This window comes from Mus pahari, chromosome 6 (genome assembly GCF_900095145.1).
Source record: "Mus pahari chromosome 6, PAHARI_EIJ_v1.1, whole genome shotgun sequence".
NCBI classification, from domain to species: domain Eukaryota; kingdom Metazoa; phylum Chordata; class Mammalia; order Rodentia; family Muridae; genus Mus; species Mus pahari.
In genome coordinates this window covers 67731411-67752276 of record NC_034595.1, presented here as the reverse complement: position 1 = coordinate 67752276, position 20866 = coordinate 67731411, and the positions used below count along the sequence as shown (strand labels likewise).

At 41.3% G+C, this 20866-nt stretch overlaps 2 protein-coding genes across 3 annotated transcripts in view; one reads left to right on the top strand and one right to left on the bottom strand.

Moving 5' to 3' along the window:
* The window catches only part of Nasp (nuclear autoantigenic sperm protein), a 24518-nt gene extending 9980 nt beyond the window's left edge, over positions 1–14538 (top strand). The window contains exons 4-15 of one of the 2 annotated variants that reach the window (XM_029539966.1): positions 1509–1589; positions 4143–4252; positions 5035–6015; positions 10716–10795; positions 11130–11215; positions 11326–11399; positions 11792–11980; positions 12083–12249; positions 13213–13269; positions 13354–13431; positions 13925–14053; positions 14349–14538. In XM_029539966.1, coding sequence (XP_029395826.1) covers positions 1509–1589; positions 4143–4252; positions 5035–6015; positions 10716–10795; positions 11130–11215; positions 11326–11399; positions 11792–11980; positions 12083–12249; positions 13213–13269; positions 13354–13431; positions 13925–14053; positions 14349–14426 — 2110 coding nt within the window. In that variant the 3' untranslated portion in view covers positions 14427–14538. The remainder of the gene's footprint in view (positions 1–1508; positions 1590–4142; positions 4253–5034; positions 6016–10715; positions 10796–11129; positions 11216–11325; positions 11400–11791; positions 11981–12082; positions 12250–13212; positions 13270–13353; positions 13432–13924; positions 14054–14348) is intronic. The other variant, XM_021199951.2, reaches the window with a different exon arrangement.
* A 1043-nt stretch (positions 14539–15581) lies between these two features.
* Ccdc17 (coiled-coil domain containing 17) lies at positions 15582–19194 on the bottom strand. Its single transcript, XM_021200857.2, has 13 exons — positions 18801–19194; positions 18656–18724; positions 18396–18501; positions 18162–18324; positions 17994–18077; positions 17796–17914; positions 17498–17611; positions 17161–17288; positions 16961–17055; positions 16614–16817; positions 16283–16484; positions 16107–16217; positions 15582–15892 (listed from the first exon to the last, which is right to left on the bottom strand). The coding sequence occupies exons 1-13, from the start codon at positions 18972–18974 to the stop codon at positions 15725–15727; spliced, it is 1737 nt and encodes a 578-aa protein (XP_021056516.1). The 5' UTR covers positions 18975–19194; the 3' UTR covers positions 15582–15724.
* Between the last annotated feature and the right edge of the window lie 1672 nt (positions 19195–20866).

Genomic DNA, 20866 nt, shown 5'->3' with positions numbered 1-20866 from the left:
TGTAGATCAGGATGACCTCGAACTCAGAAATCCACCTGCCTCTGCCTCCCAAGTGCTGGGATTAAAGGCATGCGCCACCACGCCCAGCTTTGTCTCATAGTCTTAAAACAGTTGGTTTAATTTTGTATGACTTATGCTAGTCCATGGATTCCATAGAAGCTGATATACTTGTTGCCTTAAGTGTATGAGTATATATTTATGTGTGTTTGCCTGGTGCCTTCAAGAAGAGGCTAGAAGAGGATTTGGAACTGGCGTTATGGTTGTTAACCACGTGGGTGCCAGGTACAAGTGCTTCTAGCCAATCATCTTTTTTTTTGTTTGTTTTATTTTGTTTGGTTTTGTTTTCCTTTGGAGACAAGAGTTTCTCTGTTTATGCCTGGCCATCCTGGAACTCACTCTGGATATAATGCTGGTTTCCAACTCAAGAGATCATTGACCTCTGTTTCTCAAAGTGCTAGAATTAAAGGTGTATGCCACCATTGCCCAGCTTTTCCAGCCAACTTTTTAGGTTTTTGTTTTGATTTGATTTGTTTGTCCATCCAGACAGGGTTTCTCTGTCCTGCAACTCCTTCCTTAGACTAGGCTGGACTAGAACTCCGAGATTAGATTAGTCTGTCTCTTTCTCTAGAGTGTTAGGATTAAACCTTGCATACCACCATGGTGTACAACCATTTTAGTAAAATAGCTCTGAGCAGTTAATAACATTTGCATTTTACAAAAAAAATTTAGGTACTGCGATAGAACAATTTATCTAATAGTATATTCCTATTTATGCATTAAAAAGGTTTTTGAGCTGGGCGTGATGGTGCACGCCTTTAATCCCAGCACTCGGGAGGCAGAGGCAGACGCAGACGGATTTCTGAGGCCAGCCTGGTCTACAGAGTGAGTTCCAGGACAGCCAGGGCTACACAGAGAAACCCTGTCTCGAAAAACCAAAAAATAAAAAAAAAATAAAAAAAGAGTGCTGACTTCCAGAGTATCGAGGTTCAGTTCTCAGTACCCACAAGGCAGCTCATGCCTGTTTGTATCCTCAGTTTTAGGGCTTAGGACATCCTATCATAGACATACCAATGAATGAAAAGTAAAAATAAAACACAATCAGAAACAATACTTTATGTTTAAGAATGCCCTTCCATGGTGTGTGTGTGTTCTCTCTCTCTCTCTCTCTCTCTGTGTGTGTGTGTGTGTGTATACATACATACATACATACATACATACATACATACATACAGGGTTTCTCTGTGTAGACCAGGCTGGCCTCCCAAGTGCTGGGATCAAAAGCATGTGCCACATGGTTCTTTTTCATCACATAAGTTACACCCCAAAATATTCTAACTGTTCTGGTCCACATGGTATTTATAAAGTGGCAGGAAGAATATGTCTTATAAAAAACTTAGTTGGTGGCACTTAAAATATACATTAGAAATAGATTTAGAACATGTAACAGCTTCATGTGTTGTTAACTAGCAATTGAAAATGTTAAAACTAGGTGTTTACTTTCTTTGTAGAGGTAAGAAGTATGGAGAGACGGCTAATGAGTGTGGAGAAGCCTTCTTTTTTTATGGGAAGTCACTTCTGGAGTTGGCCAGGTAAGTCTTGGGAAAGTCTCTTTTTATGAATAGAATATTTTATAACACTTTGGTTTCTTTAAAAGTTGAAACTTCCTTGTTGACTAAAATTGTTTATGCAAAGAATGAAATTATGTTTTGAGGGTTTGAGTTAATAGATGTATTTTAATAAGTCAATGGTTGATAAGAGTTTAATACAGAGATAAGAACATTAAGAAACACTCTGAGAAGCCGGGTGTGGTGGCGCACACCTTTAATCCTGGCTCTCGGGAGGCAGAGGCAGGTGGATTTCTGAGAGGCCAGCCTGGTCTACAAAGTGAGTTCCAGGACAGCCAGGGCTATACAGAGAAACCCTGTCTCGAAAAACAAAAAAAAGCAAGCTCAAAACAGTTACTCAAGAAGTATGGAGTAGAATTTGAATAAGTAACACATGAAAATATCTAGTAAATCTGCTTGTTAGGGTTCCATATTCTTGAACTTCTCGTGATCTGGGGAGGCTGAACCAGGAGGACCATGTTCAAGTTTTATAGCCTAACTCAAAAGGAGACCTCCCCCCCCCCCCCCCCACACACACACACACAAGACAGGGTTTCTCTGTGTAGCCCTGGCTGTCCTGGAACTCACTCTGTAGACCAGGCTGGCCTCGAACTCAGAAATCCACCTGCCTCTGCCTCCTGAGTGCTGGGATTAAAGGCGTATGCCACCACTGCCTGGCAGGAGACCTCTTTCTCTCCAATTACCAAGACTTACTATTAACATTGTTGGAAACTGCTCAATAAATCTATTATATAAATAATGTTTATTAATTTACTAATTATGTTAATAATTAATATCCAATTAATGTACAACTATTGTATAAAAAATAAAGCTATTTTGAGGATATACAAAGTAACAAGTGATCAGTCTTTACATAGTTGTGTTAAGTTTCTTAATTTTGTGAATATTCAGAACACTTAATGCATTAGTACTAAATGACTTAGTACTAAAATTAAGTTCACAGAATGTCACTGGCTATTTAAGGGAAATGGGAGTAGATTTTAGTTTAACATAGTAGTGTGTCCCTGCTACAGAATGAAAAGGATAAGATGTTTTATTCTCTAGATGATAATCACTATTTGTACTTTTCAGGCGAGAGTCCACTTTCTCTTAGCATCTTATCACATTAGTGTTTGTTAGAGTTTTAAATGGTTTCTTTAGTGTATTTTAATTGTTTATAATAATCAGCCAGTCCCATGGTGATTGATATAGGCTTAAGCACAATTGCTATTGATCAGAAAGTGCTCTTGTCTTGTCATATCTGAAGTCAGTGTGCCCACCCTCTTCAGTTGATTCATCCTCTGCCTCTTCTTGGAGTTCTCTGAACCATGGAAGAGGTGATACAGAAGTTCCATTTACAGCTGGGCATTCATTATTCTTAAGGTTTTGATCATTGGTTGTATTCCTTGAGCACATAGTTGGTTTTGTTTTTTTGTTTGTTGTTTTGATATGGGCATGTCTTAGTTGATGAAAGTAACATAGAAATGAGCTTATTGGAGGCTTACCGATTTCATGACTATCATGGAAGGAAGCATTGTGCAGGGCTGGCAGGCATGCAACCAGAGCAGTAACCATTTTTAGAATGGCTTGGAATTTTGAAATGTCAGTTCCTACCTCCAAGTGACACTCCTTCCAACGAGGCCTTTCCCAAATAGTTGCACTAGCTAGGGATCAAACATTTTAACATGAGCATTTCTCATTCAGACCACTACAGGGTCTTACTGTGTAGATCAGCCTGCTCTTGGACTCACAGAGAACAGCCTGATTCTTAATCCTGAGTTGAGATTAAAGGCATGTGACACAAGACTGGACCTAGTGGTTTTGTTACTATTCTGTTGTTTTTTCTTTAAGATTTTTCTTTTTTTTTTTTTTTTTTTTTTGGTTTTTTGAGACAGGGTTTCTCTGTATAGCCCTGGCTGTCCTGGAACTCACATTGTAGACCAGGCTGGCCTCGAACTCAGAAATCTGCCTGCCTCCTGAGTGCTTGGATTAAAGGCATGCGCCACCACGCCTGGCTTAAGATTTTTCTTATTTCAGCCAGTCGGTGGTGTCACAGCACTTGGGAGGGAGAGACAGGCCAATCTCTTGAGTTTGAGGCTAGCTTGGTATGCAAAGCTAGTTCCAGGACAGCCAGGGCTACACAAAGGTACTGTCTAAAAAAAAAAATTAAACAAAAATTCTTTTTCTTTAATTATAAGTACATAGTCCCTCCCAGGGCCAGAATTCTCAGATCTCATAGAGTCCGAGTATAGACATTTGTAAGCTGTCTGATATGGATGCTAACAATTGAAATCAGGTCCTCAGTTATCCACTGAGCCATTTCTTGGGCCCTGCCTCTCTCTCCCTTCTTACACTCCTTATTTTTAAAGACTAGGTCCTGCTGTGTGGACCTGGTTGGCCTAGAACTTGTAGAACTTCTGTTTTGAATATATATTTTTGTATTCCTCTTACTTGATATCTTTTTCTGCTTTTTTTCCTCCCAATCATAAAATACATTGTTAGGAATTAGTTATACTTTTGTGCTTTTTCTTCTTATAGAATGGAGAATGGAGTGTTGGGAAATGCCTTAGAAGGAGTGCATGTAGAAGAGGAAGAAGGAGAAAAAACAGAAGATGAATCTTTGGTAGAAAATAATGATAATGTAGATGGTATGTAGAGTTGCATGCTACAGTCAAGAGTTGCGACGACTGATACTTCCTTTAAATAAGTTACGGAAATAGGGTTCTTGTGGTGGTTGGTCTCCAAAGATACTTGGGCTGATGCAGTAAGTGTAGGCCATTACTAAAGTGATAGTGAGCTTTTAGGAGAATAACTAAATGTATCAAATAGATAAGTTCTTTTAAATTGGCATTAAATATTAAGAGAACATCAAATATTTTTCTGATGAATATTTTTTAAAAACCTTCCATAGCTCAGTTATTAGGAGTACTTGGAGGACTTCTGTTTTGTATATCTTAGAAAAGTAAATATTTTCTAAGTTTCGCTGTTAGCAATCAAATAAATAGCCGGGCGTGGTGGCGCACGCCTTTAATCCCAGCACTTGGGAGGCAGAGGCAGGCGGATTTCTGAGTTCGAGGCCAACCTGGTCTACAAAGTGAGTTCCAGGACAGCCAGGGCTATACAGAGAAACCCTGTCTCGAAAAACAAAAAACAAAAAACAAACCAAAAAACCCCCCCAAAAACAGAAATCAAATAAGTATTTAAGAGACAGAGGAAAGCTTGACATCTCTTTTCCCACTGGTATCAGATTACTCATTTCTTTTGCAGTATGTTGCTTTGCTAGCTTGGATTCTCCCTTTCTCCCTTTGCTTTTCTCATGGGGGCATCTGATAAAACTTAGGCTTAAAGGGAATGTATTTCTACTTTCAATTTATGCTTTTATCATTAAACTCGGAGACATGTTTATGCTTCATGTTCTTTAACCATGTAGAGGAAGCAAGGGAAGAGTTGAGAGAACAGGTTTATGACGCCATGGGAGAAAAAGAAGCCAAAAAAGCAGAAGGCAAGTCTCTGATAAAGCCTGAAACTGATAAAGAACAGGAAAGTGAAGTGGAGAAGGGTGGAAGAGAAGAGATGGATATAAGTGAGCCTGAAGAGAAGCTCCAGGAAAAAGTTGAACCGACTTCAAAGCAGTTAACTGAATCCTCTGAAGAGGCAAAAGAAGCAGCAATACCAGGACTGAATGAAGATGAGGTCACTTCTGGGAAGACAGAACAGGAATCATTGTGTACTGAGGAAGGAAAATCAATTTCTGGAGCTTATGTTCAAAATAAAGAATTCAGAGAAACAGTGCCTCAGGAGGAGGGAGAGGAAATAATAAGCTTAGAAAAAAAGCCAAAAGAAACTTCAGAAGATCAGCCTATCGGGACTCCAGAAAAGCAGGGCACTTTAATGAAGGTGGTAGAAATAGAAGCTGAAATAGACCCTGAAGTCAAGTCAGTGGATGTGGGTGGGGAGGAGCCAAAAGATCAGGTAGCTACCTCTGAGAGTGAACTAGGAAAGGCTGTTCTTACACAACTGTCAGGGCAAGATGTTGAAGCATCACAAGTAGTGGCCACAGAGGCTGGAGCTGAAGTCTCTGAGAAGCCAGGCCAGGAGATTACAGTTCTTCCCAACAATGGTCCAGTTGTTGGACAATCAACTGCAGGAGATCAGACTCCTAGTGAACCACAGACTTCTGCAGAAAGACTGACAGAAACTAAAGATGGCTCAAGTGTAGAGGAGGTCCAGGCAGAACTGATTCCTGAACAGGAGGAAACTATGCTACCTGTAGAAGAGTCTGAGGCAGCTGGAGATGGGGTTGAGACCAAGGTAGCCCAGAGGGCCACGGAGAAAGCACCTGAAGAAAAATTTAAGATAGCTGCTAATGAAGAGACACAAGAGAGAGACGAACAGATGAAAGAGGGTGAAGGTAACCGGGATATGATAGAGCTGCAGTGGGTGGAGTACATTTCTAGATTTGACGCACTAATCATTGGTAAAAGTCAGCCTTCCATTCAGGATTTTCAGTCTGCCTTTAGAAACTACAAAGTAGGTCGTCTGATTTCTGAAACTTGACTAGCAGTCAGTAACTTGTTATGTCATGCTAGCCAATGAAATGATATGAAGGGTGGATTAGAAATGGGTTGTGGGATAGATAGGGACATATAGGCTAGGCTGGCAGAGAATGCTGAATGGATGTTCACTTGCATGCCTTTGGAATTTTAAATTTACTGTTCACATGGTTTCTCCTTTGTAGGAAGTAGGAACAGAGCAGTAGAATCCACTGAATTGGTACACTTAAGCAGGCATGCCATTTAAGTTAAGTCAGTTAACTTTCTGGTGCCCTTTTAGTTCATAGAAATGTTTAGAGGATTATTCACACTAATTTTAGTAGCCCTCTTCAGGGACAAGAGATAGCAAAGTACTTAGCCATCCCTTTTTGTTGCTTTCCTTCTTCATTTAATGCTTGCTTTGGCTGCTAATCAACTATAGTGTTACTGGCTTAATTCAGATTAAATTTTATCAATAATTTTAAGCCTCTAACTAATTGGCACGTCTGACTTGAGCTGTGCTCAGTTGGGGATTCTACTGTATTTAAGTTTCATCTAACATTGGCATTAATAGTTACAGGTACATTTCAATTAATTTTCTGCATAATTGTTAAACTATTTTACGGGTTGTCTTAAGTTAATGGATTTTCAGTGACCTATCTTTATTACTTGACCGTTCTGGTATGCATTTGCCTGTGTGCAGGTCCCTGTACTCCAGCCAGTAGAGACATAGTCAGATGTGAACTTGCTAAGTGGTGTACTGTTGGGCTTCTTGAGCTTCAGGAGTTCTTTAATAGAAAGCTTAGAATTGAATTCCTCAGTTTTGTTTTTTTTGGTTTTTTTTTTTTTTTTTTTTTTTTTTTTTTTTTTTTTTTTTTTTTGGAAAACTCATAATGTTTGATTCTTCCCTCTCTGAAGTGCTGAGGATTGAACACAGGGCTTCATATGTGTTAGCCAAGAACTATACTATTGAACCAAAATTTCAGCCCTATAATGACATTTTTCAGTGTTCTTTGGCTAGTAAAAGTTTTGTGAGTTTTTATAAATATGGTCTGGGGAGAATCTTCATCACACCTAATAGGGTGCAGCCACTTTCTATGGTTGGTTCCCTTATATTGAATAAATGCTAATCCACATCTTATATGTGGGGAAAGCACATGCCACTCAAGTGTGAGAACCTGAGTTTGATTGAGTTCCCAGAATCCATATAAAAGTTGTCATATACTCCATATCAGCTTTTCAAGGAGAGATGGGAGGCATATATAGATTTTCAGGAAACTTGTAGAACAACTAGTCCTGTACACAGGAGACCCTGTCCCATCCCTGAGCCACCCAAGGCCATCTTCTTCACAGTACAGATGCAATGACACAGGTGCACCCACATTCACTTATATACATGCATTTCTACACACAATTAAAACCCCAGTGCATAGGATGGCACTTAAGTGGTAGAATACTTGCCTGGCACATGGAAATTTTCATCTAGATTCACAAGAAAATAACAAGCCATTTCACGGTACTTGGCTTGTTAACATTTCTGGGATATATCCCTCATACAGATAATCAGTGTACTCTTTTCTTATTGTCATGTTAGATGTGGTTGGTAAGTGGACAAAAATTTACATTGTAGTTATAAAGGTTGCTATGCTCAGATGTGCTAACTGATCGGGTGGGTACTTGATTTACCTGTAGGAATTCTAGAAGTAGTATTCTTTCATTTGTTTGTTTTTGAGGCAGGGTCTCGCTATACTCCAGACTGGCCTGAAATAATGGCAGCCCCCTAGCCTATGACATGTCCTCTGCTCTGGGTTGACATAGGATTGCATAGCTTATATATCTTTAATATCTTTTCTTAATTATTTTCTAATTTTGGTTTTGGCATATTTTAAGTATGTCACAAGATCAGATGTATGGAATATGCACAAGACTAGTAATACTCATTTGCAAGGTCGGAAAATAAATTTATATTTGCTGAGGACATTAAGTATATTCCCACTAGTGCTGGATCACTGGTTACTAAGTTTGGGACCTTTACAATTAGTGGATTTCTTATTAACCTAGCTCATCTCCACTATTCCATAAAAGAGAAACCCATTATTCTCAGGTCATTCATTGTAAGAACATTAATGTATAAATTTCCTATAAAGTTCTAAGATATTTTATGCCAAATTAAGTTTCATGACACTTTGGTATAGGTATAAATAGGTACAGGTACCAGATAAATATATGTCTGTAATTTTGTTCTTTGAGACTACATCTCACACTATAGCTTAGTTTCACTAGTAAGAAAGTATAGCCTTTGCTAGTCTCAACCTGTTTGTTTTCTAGACAGGGTTACTTTATAACCCTGGCTGTTCTAGAACTCAGTACTCTGTAGACCAGGCTGGCTTTGAATGTACAGAGAGGTTGACCTGCCTCTGCTTACTGTGTCTAGAGACTAAAGGCATGCAGTACTACGTGGCCTTAGCCGCCAACTTTTTTTTTTTTTTTAAAAGATTTATTTATTTATTATATGTAAATACACTGTAATTGTCTTCAGACACTCCAGAAGAGGGAATCAAATCTCGTTGTGGGTGGTTGTGAGCCACCATGTGGTTGCTGGGATTTGAACTCAGGACCTTTGGAAGAGCAGTCGGGTGCTCTTACCCGATGAGCCATCTCACCAGCCCCAGCCGCCAACTTTTTAATGATACTCCTGCCTGGTCTTGAGTGTTGTGAAAGTACGTGTATTTAATTCTGCATTCTTGGATTATTTTGGAGGTTGGGTGAAGTCATTATGTAGTTTAAACTTCGAAAAGTAAAGGATATGAAAAAACAATTATGTTGGAGCTTGATCGATAGCTTAGTGGTTAAGAGCAGGTACTGCTCTTGAAAAGGACAGGAGTTTGCTTTTTAACACCCACATTAGACAGTTCACAACTGCCTGTAACTCCACCTCCAGGGTGGAACCCTTTTCTGGGCTTCCACAGGTGTTTGCACTCATGGGCATGGTCACCCATGATTTTTAAAAAACAGCCTTTTTAGATTTTTTTTTTTTTTAATTTCTTTTGTGCATGTGAGTACACTGTCACTGTCTTTAGACACACCAGAAGAGGTCATTGGATCCCGTTAAAGATCTTTGTGGGCCACCATATGGTTTTTTGGGAATTGAACTCAGAGTGTGGAAGAAGAACGGTCAGTGCTCTTAAGCGCTGAGTCATCTCTCAAACCCTAAAAAAAAATTCTTTTAAAAAATGTTTTGGTGGGCTATATTTCAGAAGCAATGAATTGAATAGTCAGAAACAGAAGTGTGAGTCTTTATATTTTGGGAACTAGCCAGTTGTTGAGCTCCAGTTTCAGTTAGAGTCAGAAAATAAGGTAGAGAGTAGTGACAGAGGAAGACACTGGCCTCCATAGGAATGTAAACTTATACGCAAAAATGTGAAACTTGATTACACAGGGTTTACTAGTTTACTATAGTTAACTAGGTTCTTTGCAAATTGTTAAGGTACTTTGATAGTGCTAGCAATTGGCAATATATTGGAATTTTCAGTACCAATTACCATTGTACCAGTTGATTTGCAGATAAAAACAGCTGGCATTTAGCTCAGATAGGCCTTTGGAATGCATATTTAGTTAGTACTTTGGAAGTAGAGGTTGGTTTGAAGCCATCATGGTATACACAGCAAGTTTCAGAATAGCCAGGCTATAAAAAACCAACTTTTCTTGTATTCTCATATATAGGTTGTAGAGTTGTGACATTTGTGGGGTTTTTTGGGGGGTGTGGTGGGGGAGAATTAAGAACATTTAGCTGGTAGCTATGTACGCCCAGGTACTAGGGAAATGTAGAAATATTGCTGATTCTTGGGGTTTTGAGAGTAGTTTGGGGTATTACAGTAAGATTTTATTTCATGGAGAAGGAAAAAACAGGAGCAAAATAATCCCCAACTAAAGCTTAATGAAACTGATTGTATCAAATAAAACTGCTGAAATTTTGAATTTTAAGTTGTCTTATCAATAGGAATTATAAAAGCTTATTTGAACAATTGATGTGTAACTGTATATCAGAATAGTTGTTGGTATGGCTACACATGTAAATCTTAAAGTAACTAGTTGTTTATTCTCAATTTTTTGAGCTGGCTGGAGTCTGACTTGCTCACTGGGGGGAGCTGACAAAGACATTTCTCTCCCCCATAGCTTATTGTAGGAAAGCCAGTTTTTGGTATTCTGAATGGTCTGGAATTATTTAGGTTTTGATACTTTTGAGTATAATTATCTTAACGAATGACTAAAACTTGTTTGGTGAGTAGTTGGGAGATTTTTTTGCAAGAGGCAATATATAGGTTACCTTTCTTCTGAATCACATCACATCAGGTTTAGTTTTACAAGTCTGACATTTGGATGAATAAGGTTATGTATATTCTAGTGTAGGTTAGATTTGAGTTAGATGATAACCACTCACTGAAAATAAACTTGCTAACTGACTTGGATTAGCTTCTTTTCCATTCTATCTTAGAATGTAGGTTGACAGATATTCATGAGAATGAGACCAGACAAGAAATACTTTGTTATCTCAATACTAAGTAGTTTTTTCTTGTAGAAACTGAAGGCTCAGAGGAAGAAGACAAAGAAAATGACAAGGCTGAAGAAACACCAAATGAATCAGTTCTTGAAAAAAAGGTAAGCTGTTATTCTTTTAGTACCATTACAACTTTCTTATTATAGGGTCATTGTTTGCTAATATAGGGAAGATTCCTGTAAGATCTGGCCCTTGGGAGTGCCTGGGGATTTTTTTTTTTTCCATTATAAGATGAAATACAACATTATAATTATATTTCACTGAGATAAGGTGACATCTTATTGTGGGTGCACATTTGGTAGGCTTTAGGGAGAAGAAAACCTGCATTTTGAATTGCAACCTTTTTTTTTTTTAATTATACGTTTAAGATTCATTCTCTAAAAAGATGCCTGTTTTGCTCTTTTGCCTAACGCCAATGACTCGGATATGTTTCAGTCTCTTCAAGAAAATGAAGAGGAGGAGATTGGGAATTTGGAACTTGCCTGGGATATGCTGGATTTAGCCAAGATCATTTTTAAGAGGTAAAAAAACTCTTGGTGTTTTGGGGCTCATGTGGTAATTTGTGGTTGAAAATAGAAAGCAGTTTAAGAATTGACAATTATTTTTAAGGCTTTACTAATCTTTCTTTTAGGCAAGAAACAAAAGAAGCCCAGCTTTATGCTGCACAAGCCCATCTTAAACTTGGAGAAGTTAGTGTTGAATCTGGTAATGCATTTTCTTTTATGCTATCTCCTACCTTTCCCCATGTCCCCATTCTCCCCTCCCGTTTTCCTTAGAATTGACCTTGAACATCCAAAATTACAGAGGCAGGTTTTCCTGCCCTCTGATGACTAAAGGAGAGATGTGTTTACCACGAGCTATCTATATAACAATACCATAGAATAGGTCTGAGTTCCCTATAGCATCTAGAGTATTAAACAACCTTGTAAATGGTGTTTTCCAACAAGTCAATCCAAGCATTCAGGAGGGAAAGCAGAGACTCCAGGCCAGCCAGATCTATATAGTGAGACCCTGTTTGGAAAGCAGAAGGTATGAGTCTATTCATGAACTGAATTTATGTTAAATGTTGTCCATGGTGTTATTTCTTCATTTATCAGAGAATTATATCCAAGCTGTGGAGGAGTTTCAGGCTTGCCTAAGCCTGCAAGAACAATATTTGGAAGCTCACGACCGTCTCCTTGCAGAGACTCACTACCAGTTGGGTTTGGCTTATGGTTACAACTCTCAGTATGATGAGGCAGTAGCACAGTTTGGCAGCTCTATTGATGTCATTGAAAAGAGAATGGGTAAGTGAACAGAAATTACTGTATGTTTAGGTGATTCTGTGACTTACATTGTGTGGGAGAAAGTGGGGTTTTTTGTTAGTGATTTAAAGCTGTTCTTTGTAGCTGTACTCCATGAGCAGATGAAGGAGGCCGAAGGAACATTTACTGAATATGAGAAAGAAATTGAGGAGCTGAAAGAACTGCTACCTGAAATTCGAGAGAAGATAGAAGATGCAAAGGAATCTCAGCGGAGTGGGAATGTAGCTGAACTGGCACTGAAAGCTACTCTGGTTTGTTGAGTTTTATTTTTATTTATTTATTTGTTTGTTTGGTTTGCCGAGTTTTATTTTTATTTATTTATTTATTTATTTTGGTTTTTCGAGACAGGGTTTCTTTGTTTTTTGTTTGTTTGTTTTCGAGACAGGGTTTCTCTGTATAGCTCTGGCTGTCCTGGATCTCACTTTGTAGACCAGGCTGACCTTGAACTCAGAAATCCGCCTGCCTCTGCCTCCCAAGTGCTGGGATTAAAGGCGTGCGCCACCACACCCGGCTGAGTTTTATTTTTAAATAAAATATGTGTATGGTACAATTAATGTTTATAGCCCATTTAAAAGGTACTTTTCATGGCTTAATTTTGAGTTAGTTGGTCAGAATGTGAGCTCATTTAACTTGTACAAGTTGTCCCTTGGCTAGAAAGTGTGTTCTGTTTGCAGGAGACAGGTGTAGAATCTGTCACTGCTACTTTGTTTTTGACCTTGTACATTTCTTTGCCTTTCAGTACAAATATTATGTTACTATTTGTAAAATGTTTTTGAGAATATCATAAAAAAAAAAAGCTAAAGTCATAGATGGAGTCTCTTAGCCATAAATTGTCTGGCTCTGTTCATGGCCTGGCATGCTGGGGAATACTCTGAATTGGAAATAGGACATTTCTTGCGTACTCTGAATGTAGGTGTCTGTGTTGAACACTTTGCTGTAGGCAAAAGGAATTTTACCTTTTAATCAGCTGCTAGTGTGGTAGGCAACTTGAGCCTGAGTGTCTGGGGTTCTGTGCTATAACTTTTTTGTCTGTGTCTCAATCCGGGCAGTAGTGGTACACACCTTTAATCCCAGCACTTGGGAGGATTTCTGAGTTCAAGACCAGCATGGTCTACAGAGTGAGTTTCAGCACAGCCAGGGTTATACAGAGAAACCCTGTCTTAAAACAAAACAAAAAAACAACACAAAACATAACACTTGTCTGTATCTCACAGGTGGAGAGCTCTACTTCTGGTTTCACTCCTAGTGGAGCTGGTGCCTCAGTATCCATGGTGCGTATTTTATTTGTCAATAGACTTACTATGAGTCTACATGTTTTTGTAAATTGATAATTAACAAAGTCTCATTTTTGCTAGATTGCCAGTAGAAAACCAACAGATGGCGCTTCCTCATCAAATTGTGTGTCTGATATTTCCCATCTTGTCAGAAAGAAGGTAAAATTTACATGAACTTTTTTAACTTTTTGAGAGTGGGCAATTTGTAATAATACACTAGGAAGCTATGGCATTGCATGAATGGGTTTCACTGGGATAACTTCCCTGGCAAACTTACTTAACCTGGTTGCTGTTAGGAAGGCTGATGGAGGAATCTTACTGGTTTCCTCTGTAGTAGGCCTTCTCACACTACTGCCTTTTTTACCCGGAGTCAATAATCTTTCCCTGTGGTGTAAGTCTTTGCTTCTGTGTCCTTGCTTGTGCTTCTTCATTGTTCAGATCTCTGTCACCCTCTCCCTGTTCCATGGGCCTCAACTATGTCCATTTTAAGGTCAAATACATTGTGGCATCATCTATGTTGTGTAAATAGACTGCAGATCCACAGGGCTATGTGAGTCAGGGTGTTTAAGATGTTGCCACCAGAGGGCCAACAGGATTTTTCTGCAATTGTTTTCTTAAGATAAATATGAACGCTTTACAATTCTACCTTTAGAGGAAACCAGAGGAAGAGAGTCCCCGGAAAGATGATGCAAAGAAAGCTAAACAAGAGCCAGAAGTGAATGGAGGTAGTGGGGATGCTGTCTCCGGTGGAAAGGAAGTTTCAGAAAACATGGAGGCTGAGGTGGGTAGACATGGCCACTTGCTTCACACACTGGTCTTAGGGCTGGGAAGCCAGGCCTTTCAAGTGTATATGTGAAAAATGAATGTATGAAGTTATTGGATATCTGGGAGATGGATTTGATTTATGGTTTTTTTAATGAGTATATGAAAGAGTACCGGTCAACAATTTATTTGATCCTTTCTACTTTACCTTTCCTGTGTGATCTTCTGGGTTTGTCAGCCTTATCATCTGGTTATATATGATGGGATGATTTATGTCAGGGTAAGTTATAGCTAGGATCTTTGTCTTTTTTCAGGCTGAGAATCAGGCTGAGAGCCAGACAGCAGAGGAGACCGTGGAGTCTGCAGCTACAATTAAAAGCACTGCATGTTAAGAGGCGAGCAGAACCTTCCTCCTGAGGGAAAGTGGTTTTGTACATAATGTATTTTTTCACTTTTGGGGATTCTTTTTGTATAACTCCAATAAAGATTGTAGGCAACAGCTGAGGCTTTGATGGCTTTTTTCTTAAATATTGGTGGAATGCTCTGGGGCACTCTACATTTCTTGTGTGTACATGTTTGTGTTTTGCGATTGCACAACCCACTTCCTGTCAAATTGGAGGTGTGGCCAGAAGCCCTTCATCTTCTGCTGGTGCTATGTTTCTAGTTCCAAATACTTGGCTGAGATCAATTACTTTGTAAGCTTTCAGTGGTGCTGTCCCTGGATAGGGTCTGCTAAATAAGAACTGGTAGAAATCAGTTTGGTGCTGAAAATGGATGACGGAGTATGACCCAGGTCTTGGTTTGTGCCTATCTGCTGTTCACCTGGTTTCCATTTAAGGCCATAATCCTATCTTGGGAAAACTGGTAGAAACATGGGAAATTGTTCCTGAGGAAAACAGTTGTTAGACTCAGGCTCTGATTTGAAAGGCTCACACTGTAGTATAAGACTCTGGGGGAGAAAGTGTTATTTTCTGTATAGAAAGGTTACAATATGTCAATAAGTGGAATTGTTATATTGTCTGCAGTTTTGTCTATAAAAATAAATATGCTAATTTTAACAAACCCCTTGTTCTGGTATTATACTTGAAAGACTGTACAAGAAGGTTCTTGGGCTGCTGGGAGTACCTCATTGTGGGATGTGGAATTGAGTGGCAAACTGGTCCATCACTTCTGGGTGTCTAATTGAGGGATAGTGGTTAGGTTTTAATGCCATTGGGCTATTTGGGCTAGGACAGTCACTAAAGCTTGGCTAAAGAGTATCTGGCACTTCTTGATAACTTTGTATGATACTCCAAGTCAAGTGTTTTCCTCCATTTATCCATTCAGAACACTTTATATGCAGTCAGTGCAAGATCTTTGCTGATTGGTCCAAGATGTAATTCCAGTAGCTGGAAAATAATTGGGCTGAGGTCTACCCTTTAATCTAAATCTGGAGTTCTCTCTATATTGGAAGCTTGATCCTGGATAGATTTCTATCTACAAGTCCTGAGAAAGCTGCTGAATTGAGTGAAATTTGACAAAGTTGAATGCCAGCCAGCTTAACTGTAAATATTTGAAGCCATTTACTCCTGAATCTGCTTTATAAAAGGGAAATAAATGCAGAAGTTAGCTAGTTTAAACAAAAGTGGGTTTAGGTTAAGTTTTTTTTTCCCACACAGTATTGGAGTTTGCCACTGTTACAAGACCCTGTTTAAAAAGCTGCAGGTCTAGAAGAAATTGTTTCAGTCAAAACTGGTGAGGAGGACTGCTCATCTTTATCCTTAACACTGACAAAGGCCTCTTCTGTGGGAGGTGGGGGGTCAGCAAAGGCAGAACCGTGGGTGAAGACACTGGATTTCACAGAAGATGAACTGGAAACCTGTAGAATATGAAAGGTAGGGTATTTTTTTGTTTTTAAGCAAGACAAATGTTGTAGTTAAACTGAGGACAAAGTTCAACAGAAAGCAGGGCAAGTGTTCTTTTTCTGTCACATGGTATTTCATGGGTAAGTTTAAAGATTGCTGTAGATAACTTAATTGGTATACACCAATAGAAGCTGCTTAGCCTTACAGGCTGGTCAGAAATGGACTCACCATTGGTGGGTACTGGTATTCATGGGCATTTGCTGGGTTGATCTCTGCCAATGTCTGGGCATCTGTATCTCTCGCATTTACCAGCCTCAGAAAGAGCTCAGCCTGGCCTGCCTGACAAAGGAAGTGGTACTCCATTGGAATCTGGGGCTATGCCCAGTCTTAAACTCTTTACTTACCTGGGGAATCTCATTCTTCTGGGCAAGGCTGAGGCTGGTGTTAGGATAGACCCGAAGTGGGAGGCGCCAACGGCCACTAAACACCCTCAGATCTTGGTCAAATAGCAATAGCGAGGCCCAGGCCTTTGGTTTTGGTGCCCATGTAACTCCCTGCCAGGCCTGTAGTTCACAGATCAAAGATACCAGTGGTGATGGAGGCAGCCTGTGAAACAATCAAAACCATGTTGGAATATTTAGCTTAAGTCTCTTCCTAGGGTGTTGTAGGGCTGCTCTTGGGCCCAGTGTACAGATCAGACATATTGTGCAGCCTTTATGACCTATACCTACTAACCTGGGCACAGGCTGCCTGCTTGCTAGGATAGCACAGTTGCCCATAGGTCCAGGAGCTGAAAGTTGCGGCAAGCAAAGGGCTGGAGGTAATGCTGTGGTTCCTCCTGTATCTTGTCCATTCCGGGCCAAGCTCGTTATTAGCTGTACCCAAATCCAAGAAGTGTCAAGGCCCCGCAGGAAGTCATAGAAAATGACAAGGCCAGCCCTGAAGAATACAAATCTATGTACACAGAGCCCCTAATTCCTCCACCCGGCCAGTACTTCAACCCTGGATGGCTGTTGGTGGGTCTCCATAAATGTCAGTAGTGGTTAATTCAAAGATGCTGTGAAGGAGGGAGCAGGCCTCACCCAGCATCATAGGGTGCAGGACCTGGAACATCTGATGCTGGTAGGAGGAAGTGGAGATCCAGACCCAACTTTCTTGTCATGGTTCCATTAAGTATCTATTGTGGACAAAAGAGTTCAGTCCTACAGAACTGCAATCTGCCCATGCTCCCCAAACTGCATGTTAAGCCAGCCATCAACCCCAACTCTGCTGACTTCCTCACAGTCTTTGAAGTGCCATGGAAGTTCTGGGCTTTTGTGGAACTTGTAAGTGGAGGTATTGGGGGTGCAACTGGTGGAGGGAGGAGGGAGTTATCACACCTACTCAGGTGTCTCGGGAGATCCCTGGATCCTAGAAACAACAACAAAAGTGGCTTGAGCTGGAGGAAACAGCAAACTGAGTAAGTCAGGGAGTATAGGGTCATAAACCAAAGATACAAAGATAGCTGTAGTGACAGAAACACGTTACAGATATGGACCTCATTCTCCCGACATGGTCCCTTCACCCCTTCAGAGTTGGGTTCCCTGGGATGGTCTAGGGAGAGGCTATTTTTCACTGACCCCAGGGCGACAGACTCAGGACTTTCTGCTTCTGCAAGGCCAGTATTTCTGCCTCCAGGAGCCTGTTTTCGGCTTCCACCATTAGAACCTCCTCAGAGGCGGCACTTGTTTTTTCTGAGATGAATGAAAGGGACCTGTCAAGCGTTATGTAGTAATCCAACTTTAAGGGTTTCTGCACAAGCCTGGATTCGTCAGCTGGCAATGGGTTTTCCTTCCTTGGGCTTAGGTGCTCTAGTGATGCTCTCTATCAAACCCTTTTCTCCTCCCAAGTCCCTCTAGGATAGACCCTTTTGTTCACCCTTGCGGTTCTGTGACCGCTGCAATTCCAGGGCTGACGCTTCCACTTGCAGCTGCAATATTTTGTCCAGAACTTCTGGGTCCCGGCCTCCACCGTGCACGTAGGCTTCACGTAGGATCCTAGCAAGTAGGCAGCAGAAAGCGATCTCCCAGACTGAACAAACTTCCGACCCTGCCCACCCGGCGCCGGCGTCCTCACCGGATCTCTGCACCCAGCGTTTCCGGGTTGAACCGTAGCGGCAGGTAACAGAATTCCACTGCTCTATGGGTGTCCTGCTGTTTGCTGGCGCAAGCAGATGATGTCACTGATCCGCGACCAAGGCCCCACCCAACCCGCGCTCCTACCAAAGCTAGGCCAGCGGCTCACGAAGGCTGTAGCTGGAGCGCCTGGAAACGTGCGCCTAGCGTTTGCAGCGCTCCCCGGGTCCGGCTGGCCTCTTCCCTGAGTTCTCTGAGCTCGCGCTCCAACTCCAATGGGCGGGGTACTCCTCCCTTGGGTCCCGCCACGCTGTGGAGGCGCCGTTTTAGTTCTGAGGGAGAAATGGGCAGAGTCAGGGCGAGTCCGAGCACAGCGCGAGCACCCAGAGTCCTTACCTCTCACCTTCGCCGCGACGCTCCAGGGCCCGGCTTTGCGCTTCCGTCTCCTCCACGCGCCTAGCGCGGGTTCCCTGCAAGACTCGCAGCCTCTCCCCAGGGCTCCCTGCAGTCTGGGAAGTGAGACCCTCAGTCGCTCAGGGACCTGTTTTCTGTTGTGACAGCAACTGCACCTGCAAGTAACTCAGACCCCCTATTTCTCTATTGGGTGACCTCCCGCAGGTACTGTCTACTCATGTGAAGTTTGTAGCCATGATTGGTGTGTACCTCCTCTGTCAGCCTCTTTAGAGCAGATGTGCTGGCCTCCTGATCACGGCTCTTTTCTTGTGCCATAATCTGGTGGCAGGGAGACAAAAAACCGTAATAATAATGATTGATGGAAAACCTACCCCTGGCCACTGGCGGCCCTTACCTTGGTGCCTAGTTGTTTGATCGCGTCTGAAGGCTGTGATTTAAGCGTTACCTCCGGAGTCAGCCGGCCAATGCAGAATCGTTTGGTGTGTGTGGCCAACAAAGCCCATGAGCGGAAAACCATATCACAGGATTCACAGGGCAAAAGTCCTGATTCCCCAGAGTAATTGGCCATGGGATGTACTCTCTTATAGACACCAGCGTCCTACAGAGGCTGTGACAAAAGAGAAAAGGCAGACTGGAAAGAAAAAAGAGAAAAGGGACAAAGAATAGACCAACTCTGCTAAATCTCCAGGTCCTTCAAATATGTTTATGTTTGGGGAGGTGCCCTAGCTCCCTGGGCAGCGAGTACAGGCTTTGGCAGGTCTGGACAATGTGCCTTGCCACCTTTGGGTGGGGCCCAGGTGAGAAAATGTCAGTTTGTTCCACCAATTGCAGTGAGTTTGGCCAAGTATGTAATTGCGGCTTTTGCCTCTTTAGCCTCTAATAGGCAAGTGTCATCTGTACCACAGCTGTTCTCTACAATGGACAGATTTCAAGCTAGAATTCTCCACTCTAGGGAACATTTCTGCAGAAGGCAAATCTCATATTAGCAGTATGTCTTTGTATAAACCCATCTTTTACAGAATTAATGCACCACACAATGGAATATTCTAACTCCCATTCTGGGACAGGAGTGATCTGAATAGCTCCAGTAGCGAGAAATGGGAGACTAGTTGGGGAGAATACAATTTGTCAGATGGATACTATTTGTGAGTCAAACAAGCTCTATCTGCTGGTCAAGTTATCTTCACCTTTACACAGACCTGTAAAAGCAACTTTCATCTCCTAGGCTTACTGCTTCTATCAGCGAATCTATGCGTAAAATGTTTTCAGCCTCTGAGACTATTGAATAAACGCACTCTAGCTATTCCTCAAGGCTGGCTGACTCAATTCAGCTATTCTGTCACAAAGTAATTTATAAACGGATTCAAACTGGCTTCTCTTAGCTTCTCATTGAAATTCTCTACTTGGTGAAACTGCCTCTAAACTACACTCAACTGAACTCCAAGATGGACTTTTCCTGGGCTGCTCTTAAGTAGCATTTCTTTCTTTCTTTCTTTCTTTTTTTTTGAGACAGGGTTTCTCTGTGTAGCCCTGGCTGTCCTGGAACTCACTTTGTAGACCAGGCTGGCCTTGAACTCAGAAATTCGCCTGTCTCTGCCTCCCAAGTGCTGGGATTAAAGGTGTGCACCACCACCACCCAGCTTTGAGTAGCATTTCTTTCCTGAGTTGGGCTTTGCCCCTCTGTGGAGAACTTTGTGGGGCCACTTGGCAGAAATTTGACATTAGGCCAGGACAAGGAAGTGGACTTCAGGCAGGAATCTAATTTGACTAGAACAAAGAAGTAGGCTTAAGGCAAGAATATTACTTTGGGCTAGGACAGGGAAATCAGCTCAGATATCTTGGTCATCCTTAGAAACAGTGAGGTTGGGAGTTTTATAGTCTTGCTTGTTCCTTGACTATTTATTGTTTTGCTTATTCCCCAACCTAGAACTGACCCTATTACTTGCATGTAATTAAAATGATATAAAAGCAAATTGGGAAAAAGAAATAAACGTACCCCAGCCTCAGAACTTGCTGGGTTCATACTACAATGTTGTCTAATTGCCTTTTTTCTTTTTAATCCTTGCTCCTGAGCTGAGAACCTGATGAATGACTGAGCTAGCCTGGTCACCCATTTCAATGACTCATTTGGTCAGATATTTCTCTGATTCATCACATTGTCCAATCCTCAATTAGACATCATTTTCAAACACGGTGCTTCTTTCTTTAAACTAACCCTACATACATTATTTGGGACTAAAGGTGAGTACTAAGGGCATGTCTGTACTCCAGCCAGATCATATAGACATCGGTCTATTGGATGTGATCCTTTTCAAGAGCAGACATGTTCCTGGAATAAAATAAAATTCGTCTACACAGAACCATGCACCTAATTCCCGAAGCAACCTTTCCTCAGTAAGACAGAGCTGTTAAAAGTATTTCTCGCCGGGCGTGGTGGCGCATGCATTTAATCCCAGCACT

Bases quoted from the DNA above. Each gene is read 5' to 3' on its own strand.
- Ccdc17 (XM_021200857.2), bottom strand. From the start codon at position 18,974: ATGGCCAATTACTCTGGGGAATCAGGACTTTTGCCCTGTGAATCCTGT. The intron at 17,915-17,993 runs GTGAGGACGCCG...CCTACTTGCTAG, and splicing joins ACGCTGGGTGCAGAGATCCG to GATCCTACGTGAAGCCTACG. The intron at 16,818-16,960 runs GTGAGGCCTGCT...TGTATTCTTCAG, and splicing joins CCTGCACCCTATGATGCTGG to GGCTGGCCTTGTCATTTTCT.